This window comes from Perognathus longimembris, chromosome 11, assembly GCF_023159225.1.
Source record: "Perognathus longimembris pacificus isolate PPM17 chromosome 11, ASM2315922v1, whole genome shotgun sequence".
In the NCBI taxonomy this organism is placed as follows: domain Eukaryota; kingdom Metazoa; phylum Chordata; class Mammalia; order Rodentia; family Heteromyidae; genus Perognathus; species Perognathus longimembris.
In genome coordinates this window covers 44,659,015-44,679,958 of record NC_063171.1, presented here as the reverse complement: position 1 = coordinate 44,679,958, position 20,944 = coordinate 44,659,015, and the positions used below count along the sequence as shown (strand labels likewise).

The 20,944-nt window shown below is 41.8% G+C and overlaps 1 protein-coding gene across 1 annotated transcript; it reads left to right on the top strand.

The window, feature by feature from the left end:
• Positions 1-1,623: 1,623 nt before the first annotated feature.
• Positions 1,624-13,950, top strand: LOC125359623 (sphingolipid delta(4)-desaturase DES1-like). Its single transcript, XM_048357426.1, has 3 exons — positions 1,624-1,705; positions 10,115-10,857; positions 13,790-13,950. The coding sequence occupies exons 1-3, from the start codon at positions 1,624-1,626 to the stop codon at positions 13,934-13,936; spliced, it is 972 nt and encodes a 323-aa protein (XP_048213383.1). The 3' UTR covers positions 13,937-13,950.
• Positions 13,951-20,944: the final 6,994 nt, after the last annotated feature.

Here is a 20,944-nt window from a genome sequence, read left to right as displayed (position 1 = left end):
AACCTCTAGAGTAGCTCAGTCTTAAACAGTAGGCTTTATTCATCTCAAGATGCCACCAGTCACCATTCTTTTAGATAGGTGGGGTGAACAAACTATTTTCTACCCCAAAGCTGACTTTGCTCAACAGAGATTGACTCACCAAATCCCCACCGGGGGGCTGGGGATATGGCCTAGTGGCGAGAGAGCTCGCCTCGTATACATGAGGCCCTGGGTTCAATTCCCCAGCACCACATATACGGAAAACGGCCAGAAGTGGCGCTGTGGCTCAAGTGGCAGAGTGCTAGCCTTGAGCAAAAAGGAAGCCAGGGACAGTGCTCAGGCCCTGAGTCCAAGGCCCAGGACTGGCCAAAACAAAACAAAACAAAACAAAACAAATCCCCAACCGGGGCTAAGTCTTGTGAAAGGTGTGAGATTGCTTTCCAGGTAGATAGCCAGTCTGTCACTGGAGCCCCCTGCTATCAGCTTCCCCTCCTGCACCTAGAAACTCAATTGCAACTGTGAACTCTTTCCTGCCTTTCTCTGTCATCACACTTCTTCTTTTTTCTGTCCTCAGAATATAGTCTCTCCTCTGTTACGTGATCCTTCTCATCTGTGGAGTAAGAACCACAGATGTCTCCAATCTGTCATCTTGTTCCAACCTACATAGAGGCATGCCTTTGAAGGAATTATTAGGTCTCCAGCCCCATCTCTCTCTCCCTTTGCTGGCTGCCTCAACAGAAAAAAGCTTCCTCACCTCTACTCCCATTGCCTAAGGCAACAAAGCCTCACAAGCACAAAGTGAAACCCATGGAACCAGTAGCTGATAGGAAGTTTCCTTTTTAGAAGCTAATTCAGGGGCTGGGACTGTGGTTGAGTGGTAGAGTGCTTGCCTAGGAGGTGCCTCATCTCAGATATTTGTTATAAGAACAGAAATACAACTTATACAATGAGTAATAAAGAGACATCTGCACCAATAACTCTGAGATTCTTTGAACCCTCAGCTACCTGCCACTGTGCCCCCTGCCCTTTGAACCCTGGAGCTCCCTGTGACCCTGCCCCCCTAACCATCAAGCCCTGCCTCCATACTGCCATTAAGCCATGCCTCCTGTCTCCTGACTCTCCTCAGGTCACCAGGGCATTTCTCCTCAACTTTCCACTAAACTTGCCTTGATCTGTTGAGTTTGTTTTCTGCTCTTTCTTTATTCTTATGCTCTATGGACTCAATTTCCTAATATCCCTAAACGAAATACTTGTGTCTACAGCCATTCATCATCACCAAGGGACCCCATGATTAGGTGTGTGGGGTTACATCGGGGTACTCCACTCTCAGGAGACCTTTCCTCCTTCTCCAAGTTTTCTTGGGATCCAGCAGTGGTCTTGCACCTGCAGGTGGGAGGAAACTGGCACTTGGCGGTACCCCAGGAGCCAGGAAAAGAGGGCAAGCTCATCAACAGTGCACCACGCGGAAGAGTTGCCAAAAAACACTGGGGCGGGGCTGCTGGTTGTGCCTTTATCTGCACCAACTCAGTGTCTTGCCAATACCTGTGCAGCCAAGTAGGTGGAGCAAGAACATCAGGGCATCAAAGCGCTGTAAGCAGGGAGCCTGCTGCCGTTGCTGCCACCAGGCCACTCGCTGCCGCCACCATGGGGCACCCTGTCTCCCAGAAAGACTTCCACTGGGTCTACACTGAGCAGCCTCACACCCACAGGCGCAAGGAAATCCTGGGTAAGGCATGGTGTATGCGACCTGGGGGGACTAGATCTTGGCTCCCCTGAGATCTAAGATCAGAGGGACTAAAGGCTATGTCTTCTTGATTTCCCCTTGGGCACCAACGGAAGCTGGAGGGGAGGCAGAGGGAGGGAGGCCTTGGGAGACAACCCAAACCTAGAGGCTGGCTCTCTGGTCCTCAGCAGGGGGGATTCTGCAGCATTGTGGGGGCACACTGGTGGCACTTGCATCTCGGTGCCTCTACATTCCCTGAGCAGTCTACATGTGTTCCTGTGACCCCAGGAACTTCCCGGCAGGAAGGTGATCTCAGTTCTCTTGTCCTGGGCACCTTTAGATCAGCCTGAGCCAAGGAACACACCTACCCATCTTAGTGGTAAGGATGATGACTGAAATAAACAAGGAGCTTTGTGGGTAGTCGACGGGGTCTCCAGGCCACAACTATGGCGGGGGATGTGGGTGGACCAGGGACTTGGAACTGCTGTTGTACCCGGAGCTGCTCTCCCAGGAGTTCCTTCTCCTCACCCTAGAGCAGGAGTAACACTGTAGATGTGTTAAGGAAAAAAGCCCTTATTGTGTTTGATGGAAACTCAACAACAAGTGAAAAGGACAGAGAATGGAGACAATTACCGACTCAAGCCTCCCTCTCAGGCAAGCTTTCCCAGTAATGCCTTTCAAATATTACCAAATTCCTCTTCAGCTGTTCCACCCCTGATTTTGTCTTCCAATTTGCCTACAAATGATAAGCCAGAATACAATAATAATGACACTAAACCAAACCATGACTTAACGCATAGGAAAAGTCTTTTGGGTTCCATGAAGTTACCTCCTTTGTCCCCTGTTGGAACTACACCTATGAAGTTGAAGAGAGCTGCTACTAAAGAAGAAGCAGAGTCTGTGACTATCCTGAAGCCCCCAGAAGCAAAGAGGAAGATACAGCATGTTACATGGCCATGAAGGGATATTTCCAAAAATGTAAATATAACTGTAACAAGTTTTTCAAACGAGTTCACATACATTTGAAAGTATTGAAAGAGATTCTGGTTAGTGCATAATTTTCTTAAGAGGTTTAAAATAGATGAAAAAGATAAGGTCTTTTCTCCCTGAAAAAAATTCTTGCCTTTTACATCTTGATTAGGAATTTCTTTTTAAAATAATGGTTTCATATACATCATTCAAATTGGTCCTGCTCAATTCATTAACTACAGATCTGGCATAAAACATTTAACCAACTTTAGCAATTACTCTTACTAGTCTCCTTCAAAGTACTTGAGGAAATTTGAGATTTTTTTTTAAATTTTAGTAGTTTACTGCCATTTCTGTTAATTTACTTTCCTAAGCAGAAGTATAATAATAGTTCATTGTAGCATTTTAGTAAATATTCCGTATGCGTCCTCAAAGGCTCACCAAAGAAAGCATCTTGATAAATACTGATGGAAAATGATTGCAAATATGCAGATATAATTGCTTCCTTCAGTGGCTTATGTCACTTCTTCATATAAAAAGCAAAAGGAAAGGCAGTGCTCCTCCCTTGAGATCATACCAAAGGATTGGCTGTGAGCTGTCTGAAGCATCTCTTATCTTGTAGCAGTCCTGCCTACTCTGTGAGTAGCCTGTGATCTCATTCTGTGAGTTTAACTCTTATTCCCTCCTAGGAGCTTAATCTCTTAAAAATAAAGTTGATTTAAAAATGTTCAGGCTGAATAATCATGTTAGAGATGGTACTGCATAGCAGAAAGTTTAGAGACGTGGTGGGAGGCATAGAATACTATTTAGGAGAGCGAGTACAGGAAGTATGGTAGTGAGGGGCCAGAGGTCTTCTCTGATGTATGCAGTAGAGGGGCTACTGGAATTGGAATTCACTGCATGGTGCTGCAGAAGAGAGTGGACCTCAGGTAGACTGAGGCCTACTGCAGTGTGTCACATCCAACTTCCCACACAACTGTCCATGCAGTAAAGAGGGTTTTTTCATTTGTGTGTGTGTGTGTGTGTGTGTGTGTGTGTGTGTGTGTGTGTGGCTGACACTTCTAGTATAATGGAGGGCAATGAGGAAATAGTATTCACATTATATTTAAGAGTTCTAGTGTCCAGTTTTCTGCTATGTATTTCTTTCTTTTTTTCTTTCTTACCTTTTTTTTTTTTTTTTGCCAGTCCTGGGCCTTTGACTCAGGGCCTGAGCACCATCCCTGGCTTCTTCCCACTCAAGGCTAGCACTCTGCCACCTGAGCCACAGCACCCTTTCTGGCCGTTTTCCATGTATGTGGTGCTGGGGAATTGAACCAAGAGCCTCATGTGTAGGAGGCAAGCACTCTTGCCACTAGGCCATATTCCCAGCCCCTCTGCTATGTATTTCTAACCAAGAGCAAAAGATACTTTGTACTTTTTTTTCATGTATCTTCAAATTGAGGTTTACCCTTTTCCAGTAACTTTTAGAGGAATGTCATTCCTCTTTCAAGTTGTTAAAGCTAGTCAGTAGCCTTACAAAAACTAATTCAGCTTTACAGGTAAGTACTAACCCTATAGTTTTTAATCAGCTCTGTCATTATTCCAGACTAAATCTATACCACATAAAACAAAATTGATGTGCATATTAGTGTTGCATAAACTAATGATGTTATAGTAAGTTTTACTATATTATTAACTTCAGGGCTGGTGCATATTGTGGATGGGAACTGTGATTCTCTCCATAAATATTAAGGAAGATTAAAAAGTTTAAGTTTTAGGTAGAATGACAAATTATATTTTGCATTCAGTTATCCCTCAGCTTCTACCTGTATTTTTCTCTTAATTAGGAGAGAGTTAACAACTTGACGATTTTAAGTCAGTGAGAACTTTTAGTTACTCTGAAATTAATTTTTAATTTGTATATTTAACTTACATAGTAGTTTGATAATAACAGCTGAACTGTGTAACATTGTTGCTTCAAATTGAAGTTTATATTATGAATATCAGAGTCAGTGCTTTTCTAGCAGCATACTACTGAACTGCTTTGAATTTGAAAGGTGGGAAGTATTGCAGTGCACAGTTTCACATACCCCCCATCCCAATCCCAGAGCGAGCTCCATGCCTTTAGCATGTGGAAACCACTCATCCCCCCCATCCTAGAGCGAGTGCCATGCCTTCTGCAGCATGTGGAAACCACTCAACACCCTCCCCCCATCCTAGATCCAGTGCCATGCTTTCTGCAGCACATGGAAACCGCTCATCTGGCACTGGCTTTCTGAGAGTGAAGCAGGCCTAGTGCTGCAAACCTGGGGCACAGCACTGGGAGGCCTAGCTTTTAAGCTGTATTTTCCTCGGATGTTTAGAAAACGTTTAGGGAAGATGTGATGTGAATGGTGAACCGCTTTGGAATGATCTTTGTGTTGCTCTTGGTTCTGTATTCCAATAGAGCCGGTTACTTTATGACTAGGTTAGGCAGTGAATAACATTAAAGTCAACGGGTGGCTTGTGGGGTACCACAACTGCTATTAGCAAGTGGGATTTTTTTTTTCATTCTTCTCTCCCTTTTCCTGTTGTGTCTTCTCCTCCCCCCCCATTATATTTTTTTCCCCTTCTTTTATTCCTCCTCGATTTGCTAGATTCTAAGCATCAGTCTGAGATTTGCAAGTCTTATTGTTGGCCCTGCACATTCAGTGAAGGGTAGAGATAGACTGATGTCCAGTCCTCTGAAACTACAGGGATCACAATCGGCTGTGTGGTTTATGCAGTCTCAGGACCTGCAGCCCAGGCACTAAATTGCTTCCCACAGCAGTACAGTTTTCCAAGATAACCTTCTTCCTCTAAATAGCTAACAACCACTTGGGAAAGCTGGTTTACTGCTACCACGAGGCTATGCTATATTTGCTAGTGTTAAACTTCTTCAGAATTGGAATTTTTGTTTGAAATATTTTGGTTGACTTACATTTTGAGAGACGATTCAAAAACTGATCTAGAGACTCATTGAATAGCAATGATTTTTTTAAACTTACATTAAGTAAAACTGCCAGTAGATTAAATTATAAGTGTATATAACAGCTTCCTCTACTATTATGGAACTTCAGTCATTTTTAGAGGCTAAAAAATGGTCAAATGTTTTGAAGTGTGCTCTTTTATTAAATGCTTGTTCAAGTATTGTAACTTAGTACACAAAAGTTTGAACTTGTTACGTACATTTTTTGTATGTAAAAGTCTTTTAAGTAGTCTTATCCTTATGTAAACTGAATACAATTATCTTGAGTAGGTCTGTCATTCATAAAAAAATAAAATGGAAAAGTATTCCATAAAAAAGAAAAAAGAAGAAAAAAAAAGAGAAATAAACAAGACTTGCCAAATGGGGAAGATATTCAGGTAGACATCTGGTCTTCTGACTGCCATTTTAGGCCTTTTAGGCCAGACTAACTAGGCCTAACTTTGCAGAGTATTTGCACCATCCATGTAGTTGAGAATTCATCCATTGTTCCCAGGCTGTTCTGAATGAAATGCTAGGCATTGGGCGAATGCTTTACAAACATCCAATTTCATCCTCCCTCCTCAGGACTGGGACCAGGTAGGCCTTTCAAATATGAGGTAGGGCTGTGCCAGTGGTTTCCACCTGTAATCCTAGCCACCTGGGATGGGGAAGGACATAGGATTGCAATCCCAGACAGGCAATACACAAAGGGAGACTCTATTGGAAAAATAAGGAAAGGAAAAGAGGCTAGAGGTGGTGCTCTGGAGACAGCATGGGAAGTCCTGGGTTCAAATCCCAGAAGCACCACCAGAAAAAACTAACAAAAAGATGAGATAAGGGGGAGGGGGGAATGAGGGAGGAGGTAACAAACAGTACAAGAAATGTACCCAAGGCCTAATGTATGAAACTGTAACCTCTCTGTACATCACTTTGACAATAAATAAGAAAATTTAAAAAAAGATGAGATAAGGAAAGGGTGAATGCTGAGAAGAGGGTGCTAATCTGTGAGTGACTGCTTTCGAAGAATATGATTTTAGTTTCTGTGATTCTTTTTTTTTTTAACTGCACATAGTCCAAAGTTTATTAGAAGAAATGACAGGTAACAGTACAAAACAGGCCACAGAGAACCCCTGCTCAGGTTGCTCTAGAGTCTTTAGCCACAATTTCCACAAAAGGTTCTCTTGACAAATGCAACAAACTGTGAAGACATAATTATTAAGCTTATAGTCAGTAAGCCAATTATAATCCTTCAAAATAGGGCCAGATACAGTAGAGATACATATCTGTAATTCTAGCCACTCAGGAGATACAAGCAGGAAGCTCTTGATTCAAGGACAGCCCAAGCAAAGTTACTTACAGACCTTATCTCAAGTAAGACAAGGTGGTGGTATGTGTTTATGGCCCCAGGTAGCTAGGTAAAAGAGAAGAGAATCAAGGTGTGATGCTGGCCCAGGCAAAACCAAAAGGCCTTGGTATATGGTTACATGGTGGAGAACTGGCCTAACATGCCTGAGTTCAAGTCTCAGCACCACAAAAGAAAAAAACATCTCCAAAATAAATTTCAGACCTGATTCTAGCCCTGAGAGCCATTCTGACAGGTATGGGATGTACAGTTCTCCGGATCTTATGCCTTGATAACAAGGGAATACCTCCCAAATATTCACTTATGGTTCACATATATTAAATACTGATTTCAACTACAAAAGCCACTATATAAAATCTTCAGGACCAATACAAATAACTTCCAAAGTGCTTATGGAAGCTTCTCTGGGAGTGTGCCCTTCTGATTAAATGTGAGCTAACCAAGAATGTGAATTCACAATTGCAAAAAGAAAATAGCTAATGGGAAAGTAAACTTCATGAAGGCAAGGATTTTTGTTTGGTTAATACTATGTCCAAAATGCCTGGACAGAAGTGACAGATCCAATATCAGCCGAATGAGTTCACAGCACATACTCTGCTAAATGATCTGTTACAGGTATTGTATAGTTATTTTGGCTAGAAGCATACTAAAGATACAAATAAAGGCCAGGCCCAGGTGACTCTCACTTAGAATCCTAGCTACTCTGGAGCCTGAGATCTGGGGACTGAGCTTCAAAGCCAACTCCTGGCAGGAAAGTTAAGGAGACTCTTATCTCCAATAAACTACTTAAAAAACAGAAGTGGAAGTGTTGTTCAAGTGGTAGAGAGCCTTGAGCAAAAGAAGCTCAGGGATAGCGCTTAGACTCTAAATTCAGGCCCAGGGACCAGGAAAAAAAAATTTTAAGGTTAAAATAGGCTAGAAACCCTCGATGCTATTTTAGGAAGTTTAAAGGAAGAGATGGGAGTGCAGTACTAGGATATGCTCCATGGCTTTCCACTACTGTGTATCTTCTTACTTTCTCAATGACTATATCTCACTGTCAACCATGATTGTTTTAGTCTCAATGTCAGAGATCATAGAGCCAACACAGGGTGACTTCTATTTTCAGTTAGCCTTTGTGCATTTTTGTGTATAGCTAGCTAGAAGTTATACATAAATTTCTAGGCAACCTACAAATACTGGTTTCTTATCTCCAAATACTTCTATTGCAATTTACTTTTAAATATTTCAACAACTCATTCCATTATACATCATATTATTTACACCACAGTAAGCGCTAATCAACCTTTAAAAAGTTAAAGGAAAGACATGACTGCATTTTTTAATGAATATACTAAACTTTTAAGTACAAATATTTTTAAACTTAGCGCCTTGGAAAGACATCAGATATTTAAAGAGTTTTTAAAACATGAACCAATGGGTCTAATTTTAAGAATGTAGCTGTGAAAAAGTCTTGACACTACTCATTTGACGGTTTTCCAAATGAGTGAACAGAACGCATACAAGGTCCCTCAGAGTGTGAAATCTTGCTGTAATGAAATCCTTCTTCATGCAAGAAGTTTTCAGAATTCACTAGACTTCTTTTTTTTTTATTTTTTTTTTGGCCAGTCCTGGGGCTTGGACTCAGGGCCTGAGCACTGTCCCTGGCTTCTTTTTGCTCAAGGCTAGCACTCTGCCACTTGAGCCATAGCGCTACTTCTGGCCATTTTCTGTATATGTGGTGCTGGGGAATCGAACCCAGGGCCTCATGTATATGAGGCTGGCACTCTTGCCACTAGGCCATATCCCCAGCCCACACTAGACTTCTTGAAACGTCTTGATGAAACGAGATCGAAGAACACGAACAGCATCACGTCCAGGAGGATGAACAGCCAGAGGTCTGGCCAGTAGGAGTGCTTCGGGACCCCGCTGGGCCCGGCCAGGAGTCGCTCCAGGTGGTTCGGCCCCAGAGCCCTGGCCGCCGAACCCCGGCCAGCCTCTCTGCTCCCGGGCGCCTCCCGGGCCCTCCGCCACCGCCACCGACGCCTCCGCCGCTGCTGAACCCCGCTCCATCGCGTAGGGTCCCTGCACCGCGTCTGCTATCAACCCCCGCTGGCACCTGCCACCCACGCCGCCAGCGGAAGTGGGCGTGGCCGGGCGTTGAGTCGCTTGTGAGTCCAGGAGACCCCAGCCCCGCCATCGTGACCTTCGGAAGGCCTCGCAGGCCCAGAAGAGTTTCTGTGATTTCTTAAATATCAAGCAAGGGGCTGGGATTGTGGTATAGAGGTACAAGGCTTGCCTAGCATGCATGAAACTCTGGGTTCGGATCCCCAGCACCACATAAACAGAAAGAAAGCCTAAGCGGTGGTGCAGCCCAAGTGGTAGAGTGCTAGCCTTGAGCAAAAAGAGGCCAGGGACAGTGCTCAGGCCCTGAGTTCACGCCCCAGGACTGGCAAAAACAAAACAAAAAACAAACAAACAAGGAAACTACTGGGAAGTGGTGGCTCATGCCTATAATCCCAGCTACTCAGAAGGCTGAGATAGGAAGATCATCGTTTGAACCAACCCTAGGTCAGAAAATCCTTGAGACTTTTATCTCCATTGACCACCCAAAAGCTAGAAGAAAGATGGGGTGGAGAGAAGAAAGGAGGGAAGTAGAATAAAGGAAAGATTTTTAGAAACCTAACCATAGTTCTGGACATTACAAAATCAGGAAGAATCTGCAGCCAAAATCAAAAGAATGAAAGCACAGAGATCAGAGTAGATGTAAATAACATGGATTCTAAAAAAAAACAATAAAATTAGAAACGGAAAAGGGATGTATTACAATTGATAAATGTAGGACCATTATAGTTTTTTTTTAATGAAAATACTAGGCATACAAAGTAGATAAACTAGGAAAAATATTGAAAACATTTCTGGTCACCTATGAGCTATGAAGGCTAAATTGTAGTGTCAGAGTGCTTTATAACTTTGTTATCAGAATATATTCCTTCCAGATACATAGTTGGGAAAGTGTTGAATAGGAAGAATACAATGTATTGGTAGTGAAATTTGTAACTCATGATTGAGGAAAACTACTGGTGATGAACTATGCTATTCTTTCTCCATTCCTAATTTTTGTTTTTTCTTACAGCCAAGTATCCAGAGATAAAATCCTTGATGAAACCTGATTACAACTTGATATGGATTATAATAATGATGGTTCTCACCCAGTTGGTTTCATTTTATTTTGTAAAAGACTTGGACTGGAAATGGGTTATATTTGGGGCCTGTGTCTTTGGCAATTGCATCAATCACTCAATGATTCTGGCGATTCATGAACTGTGCCATAATTTTCCCTTTGGCCACCACAAGTCACGGTGGAGTTGCTGGTTCGGAATGTTTGCTAATCTCCCTATAGGGCTTCCATTTGCAATTGCCTTTAAAAGGTTTCACATGGATCATCACCAATACCTGGGAGTTGATGGCATGGATATAGGTATTCCTTCTGATTTTGAGGGATGGTTCTTCTGTACCCCTTTCAGAAAGTTTATATGGGTTATTTTTCAGCATATCATTTGGATTTTTCGATCTCAGCTCATGACTCGCAAACCAGTTTCTTATCTAGAAATCATCAACATTATGTTTCAGATTTCTTTTGACATTATCGTTTACTACATGTTGGGAATCAAGTCTTTAGTCTACATGTTGGTATCCTTCCTACTTTGTCTGGGTTTGAGCCCACTTTCTGCAAATTTTGTTGCTGATCATCACATGTTCATTAAAGTACAAGATACTTATTCCTATTATGGGCCTTTGAATTTACTCACCTTCAATGTGGGTTATCATAATGAACATCACGACTTCCCAAACATTCCTGGAAAAAATCTTCCATTGGTAAGTAAAAGATTTAAACTTCTGATGTTCATATAATCAAGATGTGTCTCTACTTGACGATATTATGTATTTGTTTGTTTGTTTGTTTTTATGCATGGTTTGAACTCAGGGCCTGGGTGCTGTCCTTAAGGTTTGTATTCAAGGCTAGTTTGCCACTTGATCCACAGCTCCAGTTGTGGCTTTTTTTGTTAGTTTATTGTAGATAAGAGTCTCACAGACTTTCCAGCCTGGGCGAGCTTTGGGCCATGATCTTCAGATCTCAGCTTCCTGAGTAGCTATGGTTACAGATGTGAGCCACTGGAGCCCAGCTTTCCCTTGCTGATTTTAAAAATCATCTATTGTATTTGTTAAGCTACGATGTGCATCAACAGTTTTTAAAGGATGAACATATATATTCCATACCAACCAGCCTTAAGGGGGTTGCTTTCTTCTCTTTACACTCAGTGGCTATACTAAGGGTTCAAATGTGTTGGGGGATGTGCATATTTAGTTATCTGGGAAAGTAATTTAGAAATTAAAAAAAAACCCAAATCTGTCTATGAGGTAAGAGCCATTTCATGGAATGGCATCACTATTCATCTGGTGAGATGGGCTAAGATGTAAGCTTTCTTACTAGCAAATACAGATAACCTGTATAATTGATCTACAAATTAAATGAATGCCAATTACCGTTTCTATAATTTTCCCCAGGCCAGTTCTAATTCTTTTCCTTGACAACTACCCTTTTTTGCTGTTGTTGGTCCTGGGCATTGTCCCTGAGCACTTTAGCTCAAGGCCAGTGCTCTACCACTTTAGCCACAATGAAACTTCTGGTTTTCTGATGGTCAATTGGAGACAAGAGTCTCCTGGACTTTCCTGCTAGGGCTGTCTTTGAACCATGATTCTCAGATCTCAGCATTGTGAGTAGCTAGGATTGCAGGTGTGAGCCAGGGGCGCTCACCTGTCAACCATAGTACAGTGGGATAATCTACTGCTACTATAATAGAACAATGGTTTGGAAAAAGAGTGTCCTTTGGAGATACAAGTTGAAATGCGTAGAATTGAAAAGTTAGGAGTAAGCTGTCACATAGTATCTGTTCCTACTCTTAGAATGTTCAACAAGGAGAACAAACTAAGTGAATGAATTTTAAAGGACAAGATACCTGTCCTTTAGGTGAATAAGTGGGTGTAAAGCAACTAAGGAACCATAGCCCAAGGCCAACTATCAGTAAGACCGGTGAAGGGCATATCATATTGATTTAACTATTCTTTTACCTTTTCAGTAGGCTGCACATTTTCTGAATGAAATCTATTACAATGAATCACTCACCACACACCTGTCCAAAGAAAACCTTGAACCTGCAGTACAATGCACTGGGAGCCTTCAGCTCCTCAATGCGCTTCAGTGTGCAGCATTCACTTTTGTTTGCCTCTTCTGTGATGGAGAAGTGAATTTTTATTATAGTATGAGGAATGTGGCTTAGAGAGAAGCCAGTAACTCTTTGAACAAAAGTTTTCTGAACTTGAGCCACATACTGCTACCTGGATTTCCCTAACCCAGTCTGATACTAAAAACAGTTTACCTCAGACATCACTTTACTTCAGGAGTATGCTACGCCAGGGAACATTCAGTTCTCCATTTCCCATCATGGCTTCTTATTCCTTAGCCAAATTAACAAAGATTCTTGAAATTCCCTAGTCTTCACTTTCTCTGTTCATTCTAAGGTGTGTGTGGAAGAACATCTTGTCATTTTTCAATAACTACCTGTTATTTATTGCAGAAAGTAGTTACATTGCAGGTGCCAATTGCATTATCATTAGGTGTGGAATAATAAAGTTTTTTTTGTTGTTGTTTGGGGCTTTCCACAGCCTCATTTGTACTAATCAAGTGCCCTACCACTAGACCATATCCCCAGTCCTTATACAGTATTGTTTTTACAACTGCATTGAAACATGACTCATGTACAAAGCCACAACTTACAGTGCACAATTCAGTGCATTTTTGTATATTCAGAATGCTGTGTAGCTAAACAACTATGAAGTATTCTTATCGCAGAATGCTTTAAATTTAATAAATTTGTTTCATATCTTCTTTTCCCTTATTTCTATTCATCATTGCTGTTCACAAAACACTTTTTGAGTGTGTGTGTGTGTGTGTGTGTGTGTGTGTGTGTGTGTGTGTGTGTGTGTTTTGCCATCCTGGGAGCTTGGACTCAGGGCCTGAGCACTGTCCCTGGCTTATTTTTGCTCAAGGCCAGCACCCTACCTCTTGAGCCACAGTGCCACTTCTGGCTTTTTCTGTTTTGTGGTGCTGAGGAATCGAACCCAGGGCTTTGTGCATGCTAGGCAAGCACTCTGCCACTGAGCAACATTCTCAGCCCTGTTTGCGTGTGTTTTCCATTTGCTCACAACATTGTAAAGTCCATGGATGGAAAACCAGGAATTTATTTGGTCAACATTTGAGTTGAATTAGGAAGATAAGAAAGAGTCCCTGAGATTTTCTAAATATGAAGGAATTCAATGGTTTTTCCCTTGGTTCTTTAAAACCTGTACAAATTATCACCTTTTCCATCCTTACCAAGACTATTAATGAATTTTTAGCCTTCAACAATGTCAAGTGCTTACTCTAGGATCTAAAACATGGTGTGTTACTTTATGTTTGTGGAAAGCTGATGTGTTTCTATCCTAGCTGCTAAAACTATAGCAGTGCTACTACCTTCGACATAGGCTCAGTGGAGATGAGAATGAGATATCTGTGCGTGTGTGTGTGTGTGTGTGTGTGTGTGTGTGTGTGTTCTGAACAACTGCTTTACTCATGAAAGATTTGTAGAACAATGGAAGATTGTGATCAAAATTATGGGCCTTTGGGATGGCTTGGTGTTTTGTCCCTCTCTGTTGTCACCTTCGAGAGGCCTCAGGGACAGTCTTCACCTTGCTGTCTGTTCACTTCTAGGTGAGGAAAATTGCAGCTGAATACTATGACAACCTTCCCCACTACAACTCCTGGCTGAAAGTCCTGTATGATTTTGTGATGGATGATACTCTAAGTCCCTACTCAAGGATGAAGAGGCCTCCAAAAGGCCATGAGTCTCTGGACTAAATATCCTCCCAGACAAGTGATTCTCTTCAGGGGAGGCAGGAGTGATAGAAATGAGGGAGGAGGTAACAAAAGTGTACAAGAAATGTACCCACTGCCTTGAGTATGAAACTGTAACCCCTCTGTACATCACTTTGACAATAAATAGTAATTATTCAGAAAAAAAGAGATTCTCTTCAAAGCTTTAAAAATGTAGCCTCTAAAGTGAAGTGTTTTGCATTATTAAGCTTAAGACCACTGATGCTTAGAAGTGGCTCTGTCTCAATTTCAAACTCTGATCTCAGTGGCGTGAAGACACAGGTCTGGCTTGAAAGAGCAGCCTGAATTTCATGCTCACTTTCTTGCTCCTGTGTACTCATCCCTGAGGTCGTCCTCCCCATCTTGAAGCTCTTCTGTCAAAGGAAAAGCCAACTTATTCTACCTGATTATTTGCACTTCATAGTTTTACTGAATCTAGACAGCTAATAAACTGAGTTGTTAATCTTGATATGTTTAGTATTCATTGCAGTTTTGTATTTCACTGACTTGACACCATGCAATATGGTTACCTTGATAGTGGGGAGAGAGAGCTTTCGTTCCAGAGCTTCTTTTAATTGGGAGTGTCTTGATTACCACTTCAATCCCATTGCTTGTTTCAGGTGTCTTTTAGGGGTTTATATCCTCTTGCATAAGTTTATGTAGATACCAAATGCATATGGAAAGTAATCTACTTCTTCTAGATGTTCCAATTTGTGTGAATATGCCTGTTTAACGTGTTCCCTCATGGGTATTTGTTAGGACACCTACTTTTAATTATACTACTTTGGATCTTTTGTCTCCTTTGGATCAGATTAAGGGTCCCTTATCTTTACAAAGAACCAAGTTACAAAATATTATGTGGTTATACAGAGGTTACAATTACAAAGCACCAACTTTCTGGTTTATTGATTTAGTCTTTGTGCTCTTTGGTCTCCATTTCATTAATTTCTTCCCTAAGCATTGTATTCTCTGAGATGGGAACCAACCTGACTCAGGCCCCTGGCAAAGCAGAAGAGCAGAGAGCTGCTGCTTGGGAGTGAATGGCCTGTGGGGGGGGGCGGTGATGCTTGTCTGAGAGCTCTGAAGTGGTCCACACTGATATTTGCAGGACCTCTCACAAATAGAATTTGGGACAACTTAGGCTTGAGAAATGGAGTAGGGTTTTAAACATGGCCCCTAGGTCAACACAAACAAGTACTTTGAAAGCTCTTCTTCAAGAAGTACTGTTCTTCTACATCATAGTTTTTGCTAAGTTCCCTCTGAACTGGCAGATAACTCAGACGGCCAACACATGGGATCCACCAAGGAGAATTGCTGAGGAATGAATGTGTAACAAGGACAGATACATACATACATACATACATACATACATACATACATACATACATACATAGATGAATAGAGAAAAACATATCAACCAACGCAAACAAGATCACATTAACATCACCTCTTTTGTTGGTCTTGCTTTTTCTTTTGGGACTTGAACTCAGGGTCTTAGCCCTGTCTTTGAGCTCTTTTGCTCCAGGCTAGTGCTCTACTACTTTGAGCTTCAGCTCCATTTTCAGTTTTTTGGTGGTTTTGGAAATAAGAATCTCATTAAATTACTGCCCTGCCTGGCTTTGAACTGCGATCCTCAGATCTCAGCCTCCTGAATAGCTAGGATTACAACCATGAGCTACTAGCATCAAGCCTGCTGTCAACTCTTCTGAGGAGGCCTGAACTTATTTTCTTCTGTCTGACACCTCAGGAACTGGACCTGCCCTGTCCCTCTTATTCCCATGGGGCTGTACCCCAATACCAAACAGCTCACTAGGACAAGGAATTTCCTCTTTATTCTGTTGGAACACCTTGATGATTTATCTTTAAAGCCTTCTAGGGATAGCTTCTCCTTGGGCTGCTTCTTTCCAGGTTGGAATGTAAATGGATGTTCACAAACTTGTGTTTGTACTCCTGTTATGCCCAGATTTGGGGTCCCCCAAAACCACCAAGGAGCCGATTCTGCTGCAGACACACAGAATCTTTATAGTAAGCTCGAGCTTGGTCTCACAACCATCACCAATGCAGCGGATCTGGATTGAGAGCCCTGAACCTTCAGTTAGCAGGGTTTATAAAGTCAAAAGCATAGCACAGATGTAGCGGCTTGACGCCATAGGTAGAGTAAGCAACAAACAAGCAAGCCATGTACAGAAGCAGAATTTTGGGGTCAGGTTGACCTAATAATCAAGATGGAGTCAGCTCTATTTCCCCAAACATTTCCTACCATGTTTCCCGAATCAAGATGGAGTCAGCTCTACAACACTCCATGTTCCTTCACAGCCATGAAGACCAACTACCAGCTTCCCCAGAGTTTCTACCTTCCTTTGCACGCCTTTCATCGTTTGCAACATGTAGTTTCACCTAAATGTTAGTTACTAGTAGTAAATGTTTAAAATACTTTATTTGGTCTGGTATTTTTTTCTAGGTTGGCAAAGAAAGATTCTGTGACTCACATTTACTGAGCCACTGTCACAGTTCATACAGCATTACTCCAACAGGGGAGAACAGAAGGTCCACTCTGTGTGTGAAAAGGATGGCAGTGACGGCAGGATGGATGGAGAAGCTAAAAGCCATAACACGAAGCATGCCACAATTAAGGTTCTATGAGGGGTGAGCAAAGGGAACTTCAAGGTGAGGTCTTCAGAATTTTCTTTTCCCTCAGTTCTGGGGCTTGAAATCAGGGCCTGATTACTGTCCCTGGCTTGTTTTTGCTCAAGGCTACAACTCTACCACTTGAGCCACTGCGCCACTTCTGGCTTTTTCTATATACACGGTACTGAAGAATCAAACCCTGGGCTTCATGTATGGGAGGCAAGCACTTCCCCAGTGGGCCATATTCCCAGCCCCTCTTCAAAACGTGTAATTAGTAGGACACTGGACTAGTCATAGAGGTAGGAGGTAAAGAAGAGCATGGGTGAATTCTTCACCTTGAACTACAGAATACAGCGAGTTATCCACAAGGATAAAGAACCTGAAAGATGAGCTATTTCACTTTCAGCTGCATGGGCCTTATCCAAGTGGAGACTTCTAAGAGGAAGCCGAGGGAGCACAGGAGAGTCCTCTGGATGGATTATACCTTTGCCTGTCATCAGCACATACTGATATGAAAGCAGAGCCATGTTGCTTTACTGCAGTGATTTGGTGGAAGGCAATGTTACCACCATCCACCCCTACAGCAAGGAACATGTGGCAATGTCTAGAGATACTTATTTGTGCTCAGGCAGGGGAGTGATGATGCTGTACCAGATGACAGAAATACGAGAAAAATCTGCCCAGGTAAAGAAACCCTGCTTTACTTGTACAATCTTGTTCTGTGTCAAGCAAGCTTGATGCAAGTAACGCGTCATGGCGCTCCCCATCCCACTTGCTTGGATGTGTCAAGAGATGATGGTAAGCTGGGGGCTGTAAGCTCAGGTCTGTAATCTTAGCCACTCAGCAGGCTGAGACCTGAGGATGAAGGTTCAAGCCAGATTGGACAGGAAGGGCTGTGATTTACTTCTCCTTAATTAACCCACTCAAACTGGAAATGGAGCTGTGGCTCAAATGGGAAAGTGTTAAGCTTGAGCAAAAAAAGTTCAGAGACTGTATCCAGGCCCTTTGATTAAACCTCAGGATTGACACACACACACACACACACACACACACACACACACACACACACACACACACACACACGAAGGGGATTTATAGTAACTGAGCCCCAGTCCTGCCCCAACATGGTGAAATGGGGAAATAGTTGTATTTATCCAGGACTCTAATTGGCATAAGTGAGGGAAACTAGTCTCAGCAGAGTGAAGAGTAAATTCAAGGACTAAATCACACTATATTTGAACAAAGGGAAGGAATGGATGGAATATTCAATAAAATAAAAAAATGGCTGGAGCTGGGCATGAATGCTGGTACATAGAATTTCGGGTACCTGGGGGCTGACGCAAGAAGATTCCCAATTTGAGACCTGCCTGGGCTACCTGACAAGAGCCTGCTCAAAAGAAGAAACAGAAATTGCTGGGGATATAGTACAGTACTTGCCTAACATATATAGGTCCTGACTTCTGTTTCCAGTTCTGCAAAAACAAATAAATTAGAAAACAAAGATAAGAAGGAGAAGAAAATGATGCAAAGAATGAATCATGGCATGGAAGGAAAAAATGATGGAAGGAAGCTTTAAGCTCATCCCAGTGGGTTCAGGAGAAACAAAAATTTAAAGACATTGGACAAGTAGTCCAGAATGCTAAGATGACCTAATAGAAGGAAAAGTGGTAATTCCAGCTACTTAGCAAGTCGAGATAGGAGGATTATAGATCAAGGCCAGCTGAAAATTTACAGCTGGGACAGCAAAGACTTCTTTCAAAGAACCAGCTGAGCATGGTGGTTCACAGCTGTAATCCCAGCTACACTGGAGGGGTAAGCGGGAGGATTGTGGTCCAAGGCTGAGGTGTCTTGGATTTTGTTGTTCCTTTCTTGCTAGTTTTCTTTCTTGCCTCACCCTATACAACCTCACTCATAAGGCTTGTAAGCAAAATCGGTATTTCACATTTTCAATAAGAAGAATTTTGTTCTAAGCTAAAATAGCAACAATATCAGTTATTTGTGCAGATCAGTTGATAATAGTCTTTGCTGCCTATGAACTTGAAGAATTGAAATTTGATTTCAGTTCAGTGGTTTCCAAGGGAAAAACAGAATGCCTTAGTAAATTGTCCCTTTCTGACATAATATTGTTCCAAAGTATAACCAGACCCTGGTTACACAGAAATAATTTTAAATCCTTAATTCCACAAAAGCATATTTTTGGCTAACCACAACTTTTGAAAGAAAACCATGTAATTTGAGTTGTGGGAGGGAGGAAGGAAGGAAAGCAAGGGAGAAAGCAGGAAAGGAAGGAAGGAAGAAAGAGAATAGCGCAGAACAAAGGGTACAGAATCAAAGTTGGGGAACTTTTAGTTAATTCACAGGACCCAGCCAAAGTCTCTTTAAAGTTACCTCTGAGAACACATCTCCTCACAGATTGTTAATCTTACTAGTGAGTACAAAAGGACAGGTAATAAATTATAATCTCCTGGGGACAATCATTTTTTCAACTATGCTGCAAAGAAAAGCTGACTTACAAAGCACCAGACTTATACATGAGCAGAACAGAAACACAGTAGTGTTGAGCTTATTACTTCAAGGTAATGAATTTTTGTCTCAGCTTTTCAGTGGGAAAAGAAAAGGACAAAAAGTAATGGAGAAATTGGAAGAAGTGACTTAGAGGCATTACATGAGCTTGAATTTAGAAAACGAAAATTGTTCTTCTTTTTTTTTTTTAGCTTTTCCTTCCTTCCTTCCTTCCTTCCTTCCTTCCTTCCTTCCTTCCTTCCTTCCTTCCTTCCATCCTCCCTCCCTCCCTTCCTTCTTTCCTTCCCTCCTTCCATCTTTTTTCTTCCTTCATTTTCTTTTTTGGTGGTTAACTAGAATTAAGAGTCTTACAGTCTTCTCTGCCCAGGCTGACCTCCACTGCAACCCTCAGATTTCAGCCACTGGCACACCTAGGATTACAAGCATTGGCCACTGGTGCCTGGTAGAAATGTTAAGTTTTAAATGTCCTTAATCATTTCCCCCTTATGCTTCAACATATTTTATTCCACAAGGCAGTGAGGTATAAGAAACTGCTTTGAAATCTTCCACCGCTTGACAGCGTTCGGTGAAAGAGAATAAGAGCTTTAAAAAGAAGACTTTAATGTCATTATCATTTCATAAAAGAGACTAAGTCTATCTGAATTACTCTCTGCTCCAGTCTCTATTTTGAGCTCAAGGTCTCCATCTTGGAGGGCCTAGATCTTAGATCACTGGAGCACGCCTCCAAGGGGATTATGGGGATTATTAGTCTTCCCTGTTTTGTTCCCTCACCATGGGGTGAATAATTTTGCTCTGACACACACTCCTACCTGCTTTCTCCCACTAACAGACCTAAAGACAATAGGTCTACCCAATTATGAACTCCAACCTCCAAACAACCTGAAACTCATGGGAGCCAAAATAATATATTGCTTCCATCAACTCAAGTGTTTGTTCCAGTACCATAAAACTGGTTAACAAACTCAGAGCAACACCAAGTGGTATAGAATCTTTCAATAGGGAAGAAGGCATTACAATAAAATGATGGCCTAAGCAGCATAATTTTTGAGACTAGGAGCCAGTAAAAACATTCGATAGACATACCTTCTAAGCACCTCCTCTAGCATCTTGCACATATAATCTGAATGAAATAAGCGTCCAGCTGGTTAGTTTCTGAAACATCTGGGGCCTATCTAAACACAACTCAAGTTGGAAGCCTCAGTAAAGGCTTTCATGAATCTCCTAGGAAATTTACACACCTACTATTTCTACTCTGTTGCAGGAGTAATGTAGTATTTGCTATACTGGGATTATTCTTGATAAATATACTTTCTACTTTGTTTCAGTTTCATGAAGCCACAGACATATGCCTTCATCATGAATCCTTAGGTCCTTACAAAGCCTGCCATATACTCTAGGTGCTCAGGGTCTGTTGAACAAATGAAACAGTTCTTAAGACATTGAGCTGTTTCTGTTAAACCAGAGAAAACAGATGCCATCATGAAATCAAAGGGCCTTCTGTATAAATTACAATAGTGCTGAAAAACCACTACTTATTGTTTAGCTCTTACCTCGTTTATATACTTCCAAAATGTTCAGATTTTTAAGTCCATGTCGTTAACATCTTGTGAGATTATTTTTAGAAAAATTAACAGAAGCCAAAATAAGGTGATTTGGTAGCATATAATGAATAAGCAGGCCATTTTTATACCACATCAGGCTTTCTGTTCTTTCCTTTCTTTTTTCCTCTCTATTGTTTGTTTCTTCCTTCCTTCCTCCCTCCCTCGCTCCCTTTCTTCCTTCCTTCCTTCCTTCCTTCCCTTGCTGTAACTAGCATATAGTAGAAAAAGAACCTTCTGCTCT